This window comes from Zalophus californianus, chromosome 10 (assembly GCF_009762305.2).
Source record: "Zalophus californianus isolate mZalCal1 chromosome 10, mZalCal1.pri.v2, whole genome shotgun sequence".
NCBI classification, from domain to species: domain Eukaryota; kingdom Metazoa; phylum Chordata; class Mammalia; order Carnivora; family Otariidae; genus Zalophus; species Zalophus californianus.
In genome coordinates this window covers 32,908,876-32,929,418 of record NC_045604.1, presented here as the reverse complement: position 1 = coordinate 32,929,418, position 20,543 = coordinate 32,908,876, and the positions used below count along the sequence as shown (strand labels likewise).

Here is a 20,543-nt window from a genome sequence, read left to right as displayed (position 1 = left end):
TCATTAAGTACACAATACTTTGCCTGAAGAAAAAGTTAATTATTTACAACATCTGTCAAAGTGTCTTTGTAACAAAACTTATATTTCATTTAAAATATTTTCAAATAATTCTAAAATAACATGACTATGTTAATCAACAATACTTTTCATGCCAGAGTCCAATAAGAATGCGATAATTCATAAGGGCAACAATAGCAAGAGCACAAATCATTAACTCAGGCTGCATAAGATCAAGGTAAATTTTCAACTTCAATTCCCTATTGTAAGTCCATGGAGTAAAGTTCACCTGTGGTCATTGATTTCTTTACCACCATTGATCAAATGGAGAGATGAACTTAGAAACATGAGGTAATGGATACCTCATGTGAAAACACAGTTGTCTAGGTTACACTGCTTAAAGAGAAAAATGACCTACTTGTCTCAAGCAATGATAAAACTGTATTACTGATAGTAATGTCTAATGTTTAGAGCGTTTGTGTTCTGTGGCGGGTGATGAAATCAGCATGTGCTCTATTATCATTCATGTGTGAAAAATGTTCTAGGTGATCACTGTATACCAGGTCCTGCTCTAATCTTGGGTATATAGCAGTGGAAAGAAAAAGATTAAAATTACGGTCCTCATGGAGTTTACATTCTAATGCGTTTTAATTTGAACTATAAAATAATATAGTGAGGTGAGAGCTGTTATTATTTTTATTTTGTAACTTTTTATTAAAATAAAATACATTCAGAGAAAAGTACACATGCCATAACAGCACAGAACAATGAATTCTCACTAGCTGAACACATTTCACAATAAGAAACAGAATATACCAGCATCTCATAGGTTGTGGGATTGAGTCCTGCATCCGGGCTCCCTGTTTCACGGGGGAGTCTGCTTTAAGGATTCTCTTCCTCTGCCCCTCCCCTCACTTGCATGCGCATTTCTCTCTCTCCCCTTTCTCTCTATATTGCCATGGTATCTTACAACACTCCTTTGGTTTAATTTTTAATCAATGAATGTAAAATAAATCTTTGTGAACAGTGTCAGAAAAGTACCCAACCTCATTTAAAAAAAAAAATATTTCATTTGAGAGAGAGAGCTCGCCCACGTGCGCTCTGGCAATTGTGGGGGAGGGGCAGAGAGAAAGAGACAAGCCGACTCCCCGCTGAGCAGGGAGCTCGGTTCAGGCTGGATCCCAGGACTCTGGGATCCTGACCTGAGCTGCAGGCAGGCACTTAATTGACTGAGCCACCCAGGCGCCCCACAGCCTCATTTTTTTCCAGAGCGTTGTCATGTTAGGAAGACTTTGGAGTCACTCAATGCTGATTTATAATCTCAATATCCAGATTGTGACTTTGGAAAATGAGGACTCATTTGTACCTACATTTCCACATTTCTAAAATAATTGTAAAAGTAGTAGCTACCTCAAGCATGTTATGGAAATTCTGCTGAGGATAATTTAGTACTCCACATTTTGCTGATCCCTAAAAAAGTCGCTATTAAAAATGATTTTAGAAATAAAATCCTAAGCCAAATTTCATAATTACATTCCAAGGAAGTATATCTCAATTCAGGGGGGAAAAGGGGTAATAATGCATTTAGTGGAAATATTAAAAGATAATAAAGATGAAATTATAAATGTGTCATTCTCTCTAATTCTCTTTCCTTCTTTCTTCCTTCATTATCTCTCAAACTTACCTGTCAATAATAAAAATCTAAAATCTCTCTACTTCATATAGGTTTTGAATAGCCAACTATAACAACAGTTTCTTTTTAATTATATAACTGAGTATATTCTATGGACTATATATATACTTGACAAAATATCATTTATACCCAACATTTTTCCAAAATTCGCACATTAGGGATAAACAACGAAAAGTGTGGCTCACTTCTCTTATTTGTATCTCCTGTAAAGTTTGCTTAATACATGCCAAAATACACGTCCAAGACTTTAGGACACGGCAGCTCTTATACCAACCTAGATTTTACCCAGTAGATGCATGCTCAGAAAAAAACAGATGTCAAAAGTGAATATCATAAAGCAGAAGCCACATTTATGTTGGTTCTACCATTTTGCCTAGTTTGAACAATCCTGGAAGCACATGGCTTTACTGAAACAGGTGCAGCAGAAGCCTGAGACTCTAGTGTCTAGCTTCATGGATGTCAAGGGGCAGGTTATGGAGTATTTACTGTTGATAACAATTACAGTAAATATGGTATGGTCCTGACCCCAGCATTGTGCAGGTGTGTTCCTGATTCAACTTCAAGATCTTGGCAGAAGCAGCACATGCCCAGGCCAGTTTTGTGGTGTGCTATTAGGAGTACTGGGAGCATATATGTATGTGGGGTAACATCATCTAACTGGAGCCTCAGTATAACAATGATGAAAATTAAGGGAAAGGGAAAATCTTGATATTATTAAAAGAAAAAAAGTTACCTTCAAACAAGCAGTAATAGGACTGATGAACTTCTTAACATAAGTGATAAAAACAAGGAGAAAGTGGAATAACATCTTTAATATGTTAAATGAAAATAATTGCCAACCAAGAATGCTATAACTACTAAAAATATTTTCAAAAATAAAAGAAAGATGTTTTCAAATAAATAAAAATATAAAGAGTATGTCTACCTAGTAGCTACCTAAAGTAGAACTTTAGTTCTACTTTAGTAAACTCTACCTAAAGAATAGTAGTAGAATTCTACCTAAAGAACGGCTAAATGGAGTGCTGTAGACTAAAGGAAAATGAAACATGAAAATTCAGGAAGGAAATAAGAGCAAAGAATAAGGGGTGAGGGAAGGAGCTTAGGTCTGTGGGTAAATATAAGAGAATATTAACTGCACAAAAGAAAACCAATAATGCTTACATAGCAAATAGATATGTAGAATTAAAATGCATGGCATCGATAACACAAAAGCCAAGAGGGAAGAAATGGACTCAGTGTGCTTGGTTTCTAGGACTTTCAAAGAAGTTGGAGAAGTAGTAGTGCCTACTTAATTATCATTACTCAAGGTTCAGTATATAAAATTTCGAGGTTAACCACTACAGAATAATGTTTAAAAAATGTGTAATTAATAGATTAAAGGGATAAAAATAATCACAAAAAACTCACACATGATAATCCTAAATAAAGACCAGAAACTAGAAAGGAAGGAACAAAAACAAATTTCTGCTTATGGCTAAGATGGAGTAACAGGAACTGGATATACCCTCCCACCTGAAACAACTTAAAAAAAAAAAGACAAAATTAAAAAAACAATAGTTTTTAAGACATTGGAGATTAGGCAATGCGATGAGCCCTGTGATCACCCAAGCCTAGTGCCTGAGGGTTTCTTGCCACACTACACAGTATGGTGGTCTTCCTGAGGTGAGGAGATAGAACTGAGAATTATGAAACCAAAGCAGGTAGGATTCAGAGTGCAAAGTACAGGAGAGAAGAGAGCTGCCTAGACAGATCTGCAGAGCGTCCACGTTAGGTTTTTAGCTGAGTACTGACCAGAACATCTGAATGAAAAACGTATCAGAGGCCAAGAAAGGTATCATCTGAGAAGATTAAAGGGAGGAATGCCTGGAGTCCACTTGGGATTGGGGAGAATTCCTGTTCTCACAAGTCAGAGTGGAACTCTTCATGATTTACATGGCATTCATAGTGCTCTCAGGAGGTTTTTACCTTAGTAGTGGCGAAAAGCTGAGCTTAAAGCAATACCAGAAAGGATCAGTTCCCAAGTAAAGTAAATGAATTCCAGAACAAACTCAAAAGTATTTATAGGAGTACAAAATTATCCAATAACCAAAGAGGTAAGATTCACAATGTCCCCAAAGGAGAGAATGGGAAGGAAAGAAAATATTTGAAGAAATAATAGCTGAACATTTTCCAAATTTGAGGGAAACTATAAGAACATAGATCAAAGGTGATCAAACACTAAGAACAAGAAGCATAAAGAAAACTAGAGTAAAACAAAACATAATCAAATTGCTTAAACCTAGAAATTGAAAAATTTAAAAGCACTCAGAAGAAAAACACCCCAGAGGAAAAAAAACAAGAAGAGAGTAGACTTTTTGTCAGAAACATTGCAAGTCAGAAAACAATTGAAACAACATCTTTAAGTACAAGGAAAAAAAGAAGAAATAAAGGAAACCTGCAACCTAGAACTCTATACCCAGTAAAAATACTTTTAAGAAATGAAAGCCAAAGAATAGATAAGCAAAATATGTTTTTCAGACATATAGAAGCTGAAATTCTTCATTAACAGGCCTGCATGATGAACCATATTAAAGGAAATCCTTCAGGCCCAAGGAAAATGATGCCAGATGGAAATCTGGATCTACGTAAGAACTGAAGAGCACCTTAAAACAGCACCTATGTGAGCAAGTTTAAAGATTTTTAGATTATTTAAATCTTTTAAAAAGATATCTGATGGTTTAAAGCAAAAATGATGAAAATAACAAATTATTGTGGTTTATAATATACTAAAAGTAAAATGTTGACAAGAGCAGAAAGATTGAGAAGGCAGAAATGTAGTATGTTGCAAGGCCTTTCTTTATAGTATATGTGAATTGGTATAATATCACTTACAGGTGGATTCTGATACGTTAAAGATATTTACTAAAAACCTGAAAGTAACCAATAGAATAACATAACAAAGAGTTATAGGTAATAGCCAACAAGGTAGGTAAGTTGGAATCATTAAAAAAGAAGAAAAGAACCTATTTAATTAATCCGAAACAGATCAGAAAGCAAAAGGGTGGTAATGAGGGAAGCAGATGGGATGAATAGAACATAAACAGCAAGAGGACAGATTTAAACTCAGCCATATCAGTGATTACATTAACTGTAAAAAGTCTAAATATCCAAAGTAAAAGGCAGAGATGGGCTGGCTGGATTAAAATATAAAGGCCCAACTCTATGCATTCAACAAGAAACCCATCTTACACAAATATACAAATAGGTTAAAAGTAAAATATGGATAGATATACCATACTGTAGTGGGTTGTATGGTGGCCCCCAAAAGATGTGTCTATAGCATAATCCCTGCAGTTTATGAATGTGACCCTTTTTGGAAAAAAGGGTCATTGCAGATGTAATTAAGTTGAGAATCTTGAGATCATTCTGGATTATCACAGTAGGCCCTAAATCCAATGACAAATGCCCTTAGAAGAGTGAGGCAGAGGAAAATTATATAGAAGAGAAGACAATGTGGCCACAAGGGCAGAGATTGGAATGATGTGGCCAGAAGCCAAGGTACATCTGGAGCCACCCAGAAACTGCAAAAAGCAAGAACAGATTCTCTCCCAGAGCCCTCAAGAGAGAGTGCAGCCCTGCCAACACCTTGGTTTCAGATGAATGGTCTCCAAAATCATGAAAGAATACATTTCTGTTGTTTTAAATCAACAATTTTGTGGCAATTGTTACAAAAGCTCTACGAAACTAATCCATGTGCTAACAATGATTAAAAGAGAACTGGAGGGCAACTGGGTGGCTCAGCCAGTTAAGCGTCTGCCTTCTGCTCAGGCCATGATCTCAGGGTCTTGGGAACAAGTCCCACATTGGGCTCCCTGCTCACCGGGGAGTCTGCTTCTCTCTCTACCCTTCCACCCTGCTCATGATCTCTCTCTTACTCTCCCCCCCCAAATAAATAAATAAAATCTTAAAAAGAGAGAGAGAGAGAGAGAACTGGAGTATAGAACAATGTAAATGTAATCAATACCAATGAACTCAAAACGATTAAAATGTTAAGTTTTATGTTATGTATATTTTAACACAAATATTTTTAATGTAAGAGAGAGAGAACAGGAGTCGCTGTATTAAGTCAAGTGAAATGGATTTTAGAACAAAGAATATTACCAAGGATAAATAAATTCATTCTACAATTATAGAGTGATAAATTTATCAAGACAACATAATAATCCTAAAGATTTCCACAACTAATAAAAGAGCTAGAAAATTTGCGCATATTTGTTATTTAAACACATGTATAGGGATGCCTGGGTGGCTCAGTAGGTTAAGCATCTGCCTTTGGCTCAGGTCATGATCCCAGGGCCCCTGGGATCGAGCCCCACATCAGGCTGTCCACTTAGTGGAGAGTCTGCTTCTCCCTCTACCTCTGTGATCTCTCTCACTTTCACTCTCTCAAATAAATAAAATCTTTAAAAAAAATAAACACATCTGTAAATAATCCATGGATCCAACAAGAGATCAAAAGAGAAAGTAGGGCGCCTGGGTGGCTCAGTTGGTTGAGCGACTGCCTTCGGCTCAGGTCATGGTCCTGGAGTCCCGGGATCGAGTCCCACATCGGGCCCCCTGCTCGGCAGGGAGTCTGCTCCTCCCTCTGACCCTCTTCCCTCTCGTGCTCTCTATCTCTCATTCTCTCTCTCTCAAATAAATAAATAAAATCTTTAAAAAAAAAAGAGAGAAAGTATTTTGAACTAAATGAAAACGAAAAACATCATATCAAAATTTCTGAGATATAAGCTAAAGCAATACTTAGAGGTAAATCTAAATCACTGATTACCTATGTTAGAAAACAAGGATTTCAAAATATTGACTCACCTTCTACATCAAGAATTAGAAAATGGGGGCACCTGGGTGGCTCAGTCGCTTAAGTGTCTGCCTTTGACCCAGGTCATGATCTCAGGGTCCTGGGATCAAGCCCCACATCATCAAGCCTGCTCCCTCTGCCACTCCCCCTGCTTGTGGTCTCTCTCTCCCTCAAATAAAATCTTAAAAAAAAAAAGAATTAAAAAGTGAAGACCAAATGAAATTGCAAGTAAAGAGAAGAAATGAATAACTGATCTAAATTTCATATGAAGATGCAAAGGACCTAGAATAGTCAAGCTACTTTGAAAAAGAACTTGGAGGACTTATACTACTTGATTTCAAGCTTTATTATAAAGCTGCAGTAATCAACACAGCATAACATTGGCAAAAAAATAAACAGGTCAGTGGAAAAGAAAATAATTCAGAAAGAGACCATTACTTATATGGCTAATTGATTTTTGACAAATGTGCAAAAGCAATTCAGTGGAGAAAGGATAGTCATTTCTATAAGCGATGCTGGAACAATTGGTTATCCAGATGTAAGAAAATAAACTTTGATCCATACTTTGTACCACATGCAAAAATAAATTTGAAATGGCTCAAAAAAACACAACAAACAAAATGATACAAGTTCTAGCAGAAAAACACAGTGGACAATCTTTGTAACCTTGAGTTAAGTAATGAGTTTTTAGACACAACACTTTAAGTATAAAGAATAAAAGAAAAAATTGGTACACTGGATTTCATCAAAATTAAGAAGTTCTACTCTTCAAAAGCCACTGTTATGAGAATGGAAAGACAAGTAACAGACAAGGAGAAAATATTTGCAAGTCATTTATCTGATAAAGGACTTCTATCCAGAATAAAGAATCATCAAAACTTAGAAAAACCACCCAGTTTTTAAAAGTAGACAAAGACTTGGGGTGCCTGGGTGGCTCAGTTAGTTAAACGACCGACTCTTGGTTTTGGCTCAGGTCATGATCTCATGGATCATGAGATCAAATCCCCCAGGTCAGGCTCTGCACTCAGCCGGGGTCTTCTTGAAAGATTCCCTCCCTCTGTCCCTTTCCCCCACTTACTTGCACTCTCTAAAATAATAAATAAATCTTAAAAAAAAAAGTAGACAAACACTTGAACAGGCTCTTCATCAGACATATGGATGGCAAAAGAATGCATGAAAGGATGTTCAACATCATTAGAATTAGAGAAATGTCAATTAAAACACAATGAGATAACACTATTCATCTATATAGAATTTTTAAAATTATGTTTGACTGTAGAAAGTGTTCCTGAGGATGTTACCAATATATAAATATGCAAAGAAACATATTGGGCAGACATACTGCATTGCTTCACCCCCTCAGAGCAGTGGTCTCATTGAAAATTGTAATGGACAAATAAACCAGGAGGAGAAAAGATGTGAGGAGCTGACAAAGTCAATTAAGTGAACTTGTTCACACATTCAGTATGATATAAAGAGCAAAGAGGAGACTCTACTGGAAAAGCATCTAGAACCAGAGATGAAAATGAGAATGAGGGGTGATGGATAGAGTGATACTACTTTCTATTTTTTGTTCCTCACAAAATTTTCTTTTCTGTTGACTGACCCAGTTGTCTCCAGACTGGCCCTGCACTGCTGTGTACTAGTGGAGCTTGCTGTCAATGCACAAGACAATGCAACGTTCATACCATTAAAGTTGATGGTATGTGCTCCTAAAAGAATGTCAGAGCCATCACACCTTTCCCTTATGTGGCTAAATTAGGGTTATCTGCAGTCCCATTACTAAGCAGCAAGGGCAGTCCTATAATTCTTTATCTGTCAAATCTAACACATCTCACTGGGAATAGGACAAATGGGAAGCCATGGTAAGATTGATGTTACTGTCTGCTTTACTGGTAATTAATAAATCTGAGCCAGGGGAGGAAGGTCTGGGTTAAAACAGTAGGCAAGAAAAGGAACAGGAGTTCTGGCAAACAAGAGGGTTTTACCTGAAAATACTCTTAGCTGTCTCTCTCAGCTCTGGTGCTAACGGCTAATGCTAGAAGCCACTTGACCCTGTTTTCCCAGAGAAGAAAAACTGGACTCAAGCTGATTTATGAATCTGCCCAGTCTCCACTTGGACAAAATGGAGATGTGATGCAACACTGTCTGAGATTTGAATACCAGTATCTGCCTGGAGCCACCTTTTGGCTCATCATTTGTGGTCTAAATTTCCTTGATTGGTTTCCAGGTAACCTGAAATTAACAGTATCCCCAGAGTGCACAATATCAGAGATCTGCAGGCTGACAGTGAGGCTCTGAATCAAGACGAGTGTTTCCTGGGAAAGCTGCCTGGGTATGATGGGAAGGAGCTTGCTTCTGCTTACCAGTAGTCAGTACCTCGAACACAAATGGAACTGAAAGGTCTTTTAGGAAAATGGCAATGGAATTCAGATGGCCTCAAGAGAAAGTAACAGTAGGAGGAAGACTCTGAGCAACACTGTAAATCAATGTCTTCAGTAACACTGTGAAAGTAATTGTTATTGGACTATTCTTTTGATGTACCCTGATAAAGATCAATTGCAAAGATTGACAGCAAGAAGAATTTATTTCAAATATTCAATGTTCAGCAGATATAAAACTTAATGATGCTTTGGCAAAGCAAGGGCAAAGTTTAGATCAAATTCATTTTGTTTTCATTTAGATCATAATTGTAAAATTGTAAAAAATACCACTATTACAAATAAAAATACCACCATTACAAATAAAGAGTTATCTGCAGTAATAATGAAATATTATTCATAGGATAAAACTCTACATTCTGAAATAGGCTTCTATAAATTTATCAGGTAAAAATGTGTCCTTAATTTACACAAGCTTCAGAAGCTGTTTTAGGTGGTCCTCCACAAACATTTCTTGAAATAGGCAAGTTTTTAGAATATTTCCTTCTTCCTTTACATAGGTTGGAAATTTTAACACACACTCAAATATATATGCCCTCAAATATAAATTGAAATAAATATTTCTCTGCATTATTTGAGAAATAATAAAGAAGTTATAACCAAAGTATTTTCATTGGGATTCTCCCTCTTTGTTGAAAACAGAACTATAGAAGATTATTATCACTCTTTCTTTACAATAAGAATCAATGACTGAACAATATATAAGTTAAAAGCAAGTCTATTAGATGGGGCACCTGGAGGGCTCAGTCAGTAGAGCATACTATTCTTGATCTTGTGTTGGGATTTCAAGCCCTATGTTGAGGGTAGGACTTACTTAAAAACAAAACAAAACAAAACAAAACAAAAAAAAACAAGCCAGCCTATTAGAAAATTTAGCTACTGGCAACAAGCAATCCAAAAGATAGTATCTTCTTATTCAGTAAATGTAAATGTATTAGGTTTTCAATGCTACAGGCAAAAATTTAGAAGTTACAAAGATAATAAACCTGGAAAAAAAATCACCTATTGAAAAAAATTCAACAATTTTGAATATAGAATGCCTAATGTGAATTTATTCCTCTCAAGCATGAAGCCAAAATACAGTAGGAATAACAAGCTGTATTAGGGATATATAGATAAAATTTTCCAAGGATCTAAAAGTATGTATTTTATTTGCAAAAATCATAGCTATATAACAATATATTTATTTATACATTTAAAACTAAATTAAAAATGATACTGTATAGGCATAATGACATCTACTGGACATTTGGGTTAATAACAGTTAACAAGAAGGTTAATTTGAAACTCACCTAACTTCACCATTAATGAAATCATGAAAAATAAAATTAGATTGCAGTTAATATATTTATTTTCCTTCCTTAATATAATGTAATATCTCTGTGGAAAATAGTTACTTCTAAAGTAAAAAAGGTTTAATTACTTCTCAACCAGTCCTCCCAATCATCAACACAGACAGACAAGCCTTTTAGCCTTTAGGTCTTAGAATCCTGATATGGATTTATCACACAAATTTAGGAGGAATGTTCTACAAGTAAGTGTAGGATATTATATAAAATTCATAAAAATTTAGTCTGGGGCGCCTTGGTGGGTCAGTGGGTTAAGTGTTGGACTCTTGGTTTCAGCTCAGGTCTGGACCTCAGGGTTTGGGAAAGAGCTCCCAACTCAGTGGGGAGTCTGCTTGCGATTCTCTATCTTGCTCTCCTTCTGCCCCTCCCCTCTCACAAGTACGTGCATGCTCGCTCTCTCCCTCTCTCTCTCTAACATAAATATTTTAAAAAATTTAGTTTAAGTTTCAACAATGGAAAATTTTTTAACATCTGGAAGTCATAATACTATATAGAAATACTTTTTGGTTAGAACCATCTTAGGGGTGCCTGGGTGGCTCAGTCATTAAGCGTCTGCCTTCAGCTCACGTCATGATCCCAGGGTCCTGGGATCAAGTCCTGTATTGGGCTCCCTGCTCCACGGGAAGCCTGCTTCTCCCTCTCCCACTCCCCCTGCTTGTGTTCCCTCTCTCACTGTGTCTCTCTCTGTCAAATAAATAAAATCTTAAAAATAAAAATAAAAATATTTGCTAAAAAAGAACCATCTTAAAGGAAATTAATACCAATAAACATTATATCCTAGTAGTATAATTTACCAAGGTAAATAGATTGCTTATACTAAGATTTTGTTAAATCAAAGAGAAAAGCAAAACATTTGGGAAAGTCAACAAAAATCATGTTTGAAAAATACTGAGTACTGAGAATTCCTAAAACACTTTATTAGAAGAAAGAAAAATGGCAAAGAAATACCAAAAATTCTACAGTTAATTTCAATATATTCTAATACACCAAAACGGTCTTTAGAGCTATCCTAACCAAATCTCAGCCAATTTCAGACTAATTAGGTTTAATCCTTATTCTAACAAATTAGTAAACTAAGTGGTTAAATGATCTCTGCATTTTTAGCTACTCTTTATTCATTTAAGAGAGTTAAAAACTTTTATGGCTTCCATATATGAACAGACTTTGGGATGCGATCAGATCTCAAACAGCCACTGGAATTAGGCTTCTGTGGTCCTGAAACCACACTGGTTTAGTACTGGTAATAGTGACCCAAAGCTGTTGAAAATAACGAATTAGGTTTCAACACCCAATCACTATCAGGACTAGGTGACAAGTTTCTCTTGTAAGCAACAGCATGTTCTTTTCAGGTCAAATTATAACTCCAATCAGTTCAAAGTTAAGGGTTTTTAGTATATAATGGGCAGGTTGAATTTAATTTGCCTAGAGGAGCTCACTTGCCTATCTGGATGGTCCAGTCAGTCAGGGAGATAAATGGAGATGTTGTTTGTAGCATTTGTGAGATTATTTTGTCCTCTTGTCACTTCTAAGTGTGTTGGCAGAATCTTATATTTCCAAAATTTGTTTTAGAAAAACGCTTCACCTATAAAATGAGAGTAATAAGCTATTCTTTCCCCTTTTGGAATATGATTATATTCAGACTAACATAATATTTTAAGATAATAGACATGAATAATAGTGTTAGAATCATTTTATGACATAGTGGTTTCTTACATGCATAAAGCCATAAAATAATAAAAGAAACAACAAATATGAAAACAGTTTATTGTTATATATATGTTTTTCTAAATTTTAATACAAAATCAGATTTTAGAAGTTGTACAAAAGAAAGCCAAAAACACTTCACACATTCATGATTAGCTTTAATATTTCTTTTTGCTGTATATACTGAAAATGTTTACATTTACTAGTAAGGAATGCCAAGCGTGTCCATCACCATTTGAATAGCTTGTAGGGGATTTGTGATTTCTTCCATTTTATCTCTTCTCAAAACCCAATCTGGTTTAAGTCTGTGAAAAGAATAAAAATCTTGGATTAACAAAGTTCTTCTCTTAAAAGAGTTACCTTCACTATTTTGTCTTAACAAAAATGTGGCTCCTCCTGAACACATCACTTCCCTTACAACCATCTCAAACAGGTGAGGGTTTATCGCCATTTACCACTGTCAGGCTATTTCTCACCATCCTTCCTCCTTTGAGGCTTATGCTATTTGCTCACGACTGCCTTCTGGTCAACTATCAAACTCCCGGGATTCTGTTCTTTGTAAACTTGGTTCTTGGTCTTCTCTCAACTCCTGCCACCATTCTCAGTAACTTCAACATCCATGTAGCTAGCTGAAAATCCAACAATCTCATCTGCAGTTTTGCAACCCCCTTCCTTCTGTACCCCCTCAACTAACTCCTTCTTACATGATCACATAATAGCCTTCATCATCATCATCAGAAAGTACCCCACCACTGACATCTCAATTTGAGACTGCCATTCTCCCACCACTTCTGATTCATCCATGTCATTTGATTTAATACATCTACTGCACATATTCTTCCACCCCACTGAGATCTCTAATTCACTGACCTCAACACGTACCCATCATCCATCAGAATGCTGACCTCACTTCCCTCCTTGTCTAGCTTAGATCCATCAATATAAGCTCCTTGGCAAATTTCATTAATGCTACTGTTTCTCTTTCCTATTAATTTCTAATGGAAAGTTCTATTTGGATTCCAAGTTGAATCCAAATATCTGCCTTCTCCATTCCTGTACAGCTGAACCAGAAGAAAAGAAAGATCGCAGAACCAGGCTGATTGATTTTACATCAATAATTACAGAACTAAATGGGTGCCTGAAATTGCCTAGTATGCTTCCTTCCTCTTTCCCCAAGATGACCATTTTATTCCTTTCTTCTTTTCAAATGTCCTTGCCACACCCTCTCTGGTCTGCTTTTGAGCTGATGCTTATAATCTCATACTTCATTAAGAAAATAACATCCATTGGAGGGGAGCTCATACATCTTTCTCACATAACTCCCTACTATGTTATGCATTTCCATCTTCTTAGTCTTTCCATTTGGTTAAAAATCCAAATATCTATTAGTTGGTAAATGGTCAAAGTGTGGTATAGCCATACAATGGAACAGTACTCTGGAATAAAAGGGAATGAAATTCTAATTCATGCATCAATATAAATAAATCTCAAAAACATTAAGCTAAAAAAAGAATCCAGTCACAAAAAGATATATACTGTATGATTCCATTTGTGTAATCATATAAAAAAGACAAAGCTAAAAGTATTGAAATAAGATCAGCAGTTGCCAGAATCTAGGGGTTAAAAGGAGATAACTGACTGCAAAGGGGCACAAGGTAACTTTGGTGTGATAGAAATATTTTATCTCAGCTGAGAAAAAGGGAAGCTGTTAATTCATGTTAATCACAGTTTTAAATATTTTATTTATTTATTTATTTGAGAGAGAGAGAGAGAGAGAGAGAGAGGCAGAGCATGAGCAAGGGGAGGGGAAGAAGGAGAGGGAGAAGCAGGCTCCCCACTGAGCAGGGAGCCCGATGTAGGGCTCCATCCCAGGACCCTGGAATCATGACCTGAGCCAAAGGCAGATGCTTAACCAAAGGAGCCACCCAGGCGTCCCATGTTAATTATAGTTTTAAAAACATAATTAGCATTAAAATTTCCCAATTCCTTAAATAGAAATCAAATGTAGAAATGGTCCTCATTAGTAAGTTTCAAGCAAGTAGGCTCTTTTTTATGTTATACTGTGAAATATGTAAGCATAAAACCAATTTACAACTACTACATAGTTTATAATTATGAGTAACTATAAAGCTAACTGCTATATAACCCAGGTCAAAAAATAGTGTATTGTCAACACTGTAGGATTTATGATTTGTAGAGAAGTGCTGAGTCATGGAGATGGAGACAGGCAGGGAAGGAAGGAAGTGGGGAGGGAAAGAAGGATATTAAATATCATCAGTTAACTTAGTTCATCAAAATCAATTAAATCTTTTATTAACAACGTAAAACCAGAAAATGCTAAATTAATCATTTTTAAATAAAATTTTAGTTGCCTCAGCAAAATATAAAAGTCATAGCTGAAGTTCTAATGTTATAAATTTTGGGCCAAAAATGAATTCATAAATAAAAACAATTTTGTAGATTAAATCAGTATTACAATTCTAATTTATATCATCTAACTGAAGAATGTTGCTAGAGTTCCCTACAACAGAAAACCAATTTTTTTTTTTAAGATTTTATTTATTTATTTGAGAGAGAGAGAGATAAACAGCATGAGAGGGGAGAGGGTCAGAGGGAGAAGTAGGCTCCCCGCTGAGCCGGGAGCCTGATGTGGGACTCGATCCCAGGACTCCGGGATCATGACCTGAGCCGAAGGCAGCCACTTAACCAACTGAGCCACCCAGGCGCCCAAGACCAATTTTTGTCATAAGGAAATTCATCAAACGTTACACGTAATAAAAAGGATGAATTTTACTGTGTAAATTGTATCCCAATAAACCTGACTTTAAAAAACTATGTAATAGTATGCTTAAATTACTATATAAGTTTCTAAACGTTGATGCCACGCTTCTGAACTTCTAGCAACACAGAGCAGTAACTGAATTTGCAACCTGGCACGGGTCTAGGGGTAACACTCAGAATAGTGCAAAAAGGCATGAGGTGATTCAGGTGTGCTTTTGTGACAATAATCATATTCAGATGGTCTTGTGTACCCAGAAAGACAATATTTGGTGGTCTTATCTTTTTGTTATGTCAAGATTCATCAACAGATTATTGTCACCTACAAAGATTTAATTCATCTAAAGCTTTGTTATCAAACTTGCATGAATTGTGGCCTCAAGTAGACCTATTATTTCACTGGGGCTACAAATAATGATAATTTCATATTCCTTCTGCATTTATTAAACACTTTTTTTTAATAGAAAACTCCTACATCAGCCATTGGGTTGCCCTAAGATAGTGTCTATATAAGAAAAATGGGACATACTTGATTTTTTCCTTTTACCCATACTAAGCATCATGAGTTGTTTCTCTAGTATTCTTCAAGGGTAACCAATGTTTTTCCTTAGTATCATCATAAACTCATGAATTTTTCATATGATGTGGTCCATTTGTTTTTCAATCCTCTTTAATCTATACGTGTCACCACTTAACCACTAACCTCCATCTTGCCAAGTCCAATGGGCATTTTTCGTACCTTATCTAACAACCTCTCGGCAGCATTCCACACAGTTGATGGGACACCACTTTGGAATATCGTCTATCTAATTACCAATTCCTTTTCAGAGCTGTTGGCTGGTTCTTTCTCTGAGTTCTGGAGAAAGTGGGGTTACCCTGAGGTTCGGTTTGGGAATTTCTCTTCTAGGAATTCTCTTCCCCTGAGATGACTGGATTTATTACCATACCCTTAAATGTGATCTAATGACTCCTGAATCCAAATTTAAATTTGGATTACCAAATTTAAATCTCTAGACTGATTCTTCTGCCTAGAACCACAGCCCTGATTTTCTAATAGCTTGTTTCTCTCCTCCTCTAAACTGTCACAGGAACCTCAGGCTTTCCAAAACAAAACCCATGATTCAATGCCCCTTCCCACTCTATCTTCTCCTGTCCTTTCTGACTTTTACTTCTTGTAACTACATCCCAGAGACAATTTCCCAGTCACACTATTTTAGCAGGTCCTCTAAGTTATTCTCTTTACTTTATTCACTTATTTGCCTATTTACTGTCATTCTCCTGAAGTATGTGGCTCCATGCTGTGTCATAATCACAAGTTCAGCACTTTAAAGCATAGGGTGCAGCTCCATACCATACTTACTCTGACACTGATATAAAGGTGTCTACTTGGTTAACCAGATAAGCTAATACCCATTTTTTAAAAAATTTCTAAAGGTACATGTCTTAAACTAGTTAAGCTACTATTATCTCTATAGGTTTGCTGTTGATTGAATGGCCGCCCCCCCCCGCAAAAAGGTATGTCCACATCCTAATCCTTAGAACCTGTAAATGTTACCTTATTTTGAAAAAGAGGTCTCCACAGATATACTTAACTAAAGGATCTTGAGATCAGATCATCCTGTATTATCTGAACTGGACCTAAATCCAACACATGTCCTTTTAAGGAGGAGGGAGGAGGAGAAGAGGCCCATGAGGCAGGGAATGGAGTTGTACAGCCACAAGCAAAGGAACACCTAGAGTCACCAGAAACTGGAAGAGTCAAGGAAGGATTCTGCCCTTGAGCCCTCAGAGAAAGCGACGTCTTGCTGACACCCTGATTTTGAACTTCTGGTTTCAAGAACTATCAGAGAATAAGTTACTGTTGTTTAAGGCCACCAAGTTTGTGGTAATTTGTTACAGCAGCTCTAGGGAAACTACTACAGGGTCTCATAAAGAACTTCTTTAGAAGGAGAAATCTCAAGTATCATGATGATTAGGAGAAGAGTTGGAAGTTGATACTGTAGCCAGGAGGGATTTTTGGCAGCTTTTGAACAGTGTAGTTTGTTCTACATGCAAGGAAAAAAAAGTTTATACAGCAAAGCTTATAAAATGCTAATTGTTAGACTTAGTACTTAACTATTTAATACAAGGAATTTATCAAATAACTATTAAATACCCAAAGCCACAGTGTTAGTATTACTTCATTATTTCCTGAGAAGGTCTACTTTAGATTTACCAAAGATTCTATTTTTACTCATATGTTGTTTCTCCACTGTCAAGTACAGTATCTTGCTTATAGTACGTACTCAAAAAATGTTCGCTAAATGAATGAATGAATGAATGAATGAATGAACAGTGACACAAAACTATAGAGTACACATTTACTGCTTACCTTGAAACAATTCTGGTTCTTACAGGTGTTTCTGGAATAAAGGGGATACTTATAGAAGAATTCATCTTTTGTTTATAAAGTATTCTTTCAGTATTCATTTTACGTTTACGAGCTGTAAGCTTGTAGAGACTATAAATACGGTCAACAACTTTGGACCTACTTCGAACATCCTAAAAAAGAAAATATACATTTATTAAAATTAATAAAAATTTGGTATCCCTTCTATGCTAGTAAAATCAACCATAATAACCACCAGACAATAAACTTATGTGTCTTTAACAAAATCAAAAGCCATACTTTCCAAGTTGAGCAGTTAGACTGGTTTAAGTTATAAACTAAATTGTAAGACAATTATAAAAAAGGTACATATTTAAAGATTCTATACCTATCTCCATACTGAATAAAAGGGTAAGTATTATAGTCAATAGACCTATTATATCCAGTTGCCAAGTCCTGTGAATTTTCTCTAGGTTTCCAAAGTTATCGACTTATCTCTCACAACCCTAGGTCAAGTACACTTCTTTGCTTAGACCACTACATATCTATACGTCCCTCCTTCCTGAATGGTCTCCCTACATCCACACACACTTTCCCAAATCCATTCTTCAATCAGTAGCCAAAGTCATGTTGAAATTTAAACTAGAACATACTCCCTCATGTAAAATCCTTCAGTGGTTTTGTTCTATCATAGCCTGTGGTTCCCCCATGTTCGACTGTAACACCTAGAGAGGTCTTACCATAGAAAAGCTTGAAATGTATTTATGGTTACAACAGGAGGATGAGGAGTCACATATATGTGGTATTCTACCTTAGTAGGATAATTTGTTACTTTCCTCGTAAATGGGAAATGGCTACTTATATAACTGTAATAAACTTTATTTTTAAAATTTAGTTTCTTTAATACATTAGAAAACCTCCTATATCAACACAACACACACAGCACACAACACAACAGGCAAACACCTCCTATATCAACAAAAAAGGCAGGTTTTTTTGTTTTGTTTTGTTTTGTTTTTAAAAGGCAGGTTTGAACATACACAAAACCCTATTTAAATTGTGACAATTACTGAAGGAAAAATGTAAATCTTAAACCTAAAAACCTGGAAAGATAACCTCAAAGGAAGACAACTAATACTTACAGAGGCTCGATTTGTTGTTTTCAATAAAATAGCTAACAAACAACAAGTTTTTGTAAAAATGCTTCCACCCTTGTCTGCGACTTTGTCACCAGGCTTTTCTCGGTACATTTGCAAAAGGTCCAGCAGTGTATCTATGCAATTTTCTACATCATAAACTGCTGCAGTAGTTTTCTCATACTTGAAGAGAACAGAATGAAAGCAAACATTGTAACAAACACATGTTAGCCTTAGAAATAGCCCAATCAAAAAAAAAAAGCTTAGAGCCAACTTTTTGGACTATCTATGGCAAGTCCGAAGGACTCTGTGAAATGACTTGTTGATTTTACTATCATTTCTGGATCCATTTTATATGCATATCTGCATTTTAATTGTTTTCTTCCCAACTGACTTTTAAGTTCCACAAATTATGAATGAAATCTAAAATCTTTGAACATGAACACCCTAAAAAGCTTAATGACAAGGCAATTTTACTGAGAACCTCACAGGAAAAAGATAACTTATCTGTGGTAGTTAATCACAGGGTAAAATAATGATAAAGACTAAGATTGGGATATATTTTTCCTGCTTCAAATACCTAATTGTATCACTAGATTCATACTGAAATTTGCATGGGAACAAATAATGCTAATGATACTAAGATAAAAACAACAATAAAACAATATTAACAGTTAACATTTGGCACTTTTATGTATGAAGCACATTATATATATTGACTCATTTCATTCTCACAATAACATTATGAGGTGGATACCATTACTATACCCATTTTATAGTTAAAGAAAGTAAAGCAGAGAGAGGCTAAGTAACCTATAATAAGCTGCAGAGCTGGGATTCAAACCCAGGTAATTTGGCATCAGTCTGTGTTCTTAACCACCACTTCTCAGTAAGAAAACATCAGGTAAAGTGTTCTAAGTTATGGCAAAGGGGTTGGGTGGGGAAGACAAATCTGTCATCTCAGTATTTTTGACTGCATGCATTACAGTTTAGTACAGATATCTACTACTAGTCCAAAGCCAAAAATCTTAAATGCTAATACCTACATAGAGTCTTACATACAGGGTAACTAAGTGATAGCAATACCTTCATCATGTTTTGCCCGACATGATTATAAGAGGTTCTATTGTTTTGATACAATGTGGTGGATAAGAACACCAGCTCTAGAGGTGGACAACATGGATCTGAATTGAGCTCTATCACTTATCACACTCAAGTGTTTAGGCAGGAGACTTAACTTCTATAAGGATTATTATTCCTTCTCTATAAAATCGGAATAACAACATGAACTGCCTGAGAGGATTACTGTAAGAAAAATTAAATGATGCATGGAAAACACTAGCACGTAGGAGGTACTCAATAAATGTTAGTAATCATTGTTATTAATATCATAAAGACAGAAAAAATAAAATCATAAAAAATTAGTGCTTCTATGTACAGTTATGTTAACAGAGTAAATATTTTCCCCCCTAAGACTCTTGCACATAAATGAATTCTAACTGGGCGATCTAAGTTCTAGTGGTGAACAAGCATGAACTTAATTTGCTGGGTTAGATTTCTTGACCAATGAACAATTCATTATTAAAATGGAAAACTACCTTAGCGACATTAAGCAAGACTTGTACAGCATATCTGATGACTTCCATACAAGGAACGCTGCGATTACAACTTCGGATCAAAACAAATATTTTAGAAACTGCTCCACTCTGCGCCATGTTCTCACAACAAAGTGGAGACAATCTAGTAACTACCTCTGAAAGGAGGAAAAAAAAAGAGAGAGATAAATTCATAGCAACAAAATGAAATTTTAGCTAATACTGTACTATAACATTCTTTGTACACCTCAAAGGTAAAAATGCATTTCTAACCTTATACAAGATATTGTTAAGAAAAACTAACCTAGGTGCTTTAAAGCCTCAAGAATAGCTGAAAGGTGCTTGTAGGTCAAAAGATAATGAAGTGCAAGTGCAGTTCTTTTGTAGAGTTTGTTTTCTTCTCGAATCTCCCTGTTAACAAGTTGAAGACTTAGTCGTATAGCTTTAATTTTTGTACAATCATTTTTCTTCCTCCAAGAGTATCCTCTCCATAATGCCTTAAAAAGACAAAACACAGTAATTTTAAGATTAATCCCATGATGTTTTGAACTTATATCTACATCTATTTCTACAAAATAAGTATTTTCAGTAAATCTATAGGATATAATCAGACACTTTGCAAATAAAACCTCAGTTCATGTTCTAATA

The 20,543-nt window shown here is 35.7% G+C and overlaps 1 protein-coding gene across 5 annotated transcripts in view; it reads right to left on the bottom strand.

Annotated features, from left to right (window-relative positions):
* Nucleotides 1–11,758: 11,758 nt before the first annotated feature.
* ASPM (assembly factor for spindle microtubules) overlaps nucleotides 11,759–20,543 on the bottom strand; it is a 64,159-nt gene continuing 55,374 nt past the window's right edge. For 4 of the 5 annotated variants that reach the window (XM_027613547.2, XM_027613552.2, XM_027613550.2 and 1 more), the window contains exons 24-28: nucleotides 20,200–20,392; nucleotides 19,899–20,053; nucleotides 18,307–18,483; nucleotides 17,168–17,337; nucleotides 12,055–12,323 (exon numbers count right to left, since the gene is read on the bottom strand). In XM_027613547.2, coding sequence (XP_027469348.2) covers nucleotides 12,221–12,323; nucleotides 17,168–17,337; nucleotides 18,307–18,483; nucleotides 19,899–20,053; nucleotides 20,200–20,392 — 798 coding nt within the window. In that variant the 3' untranslated portion in view covers nucleotides 12,055–12,220. Of the gene's footprint in view, nucleotides 11,897–12,054; nucleotides 12,324–17,167; nucleotides 17,338–18,306; nucleotides 18,484–19,898; nucleotides 20,054–20,199; nucleotides 20,393–20,543 lie in introns of those variants that run through there. The other variant, XM_027613549.2, reaches the window with a different exon arrangement.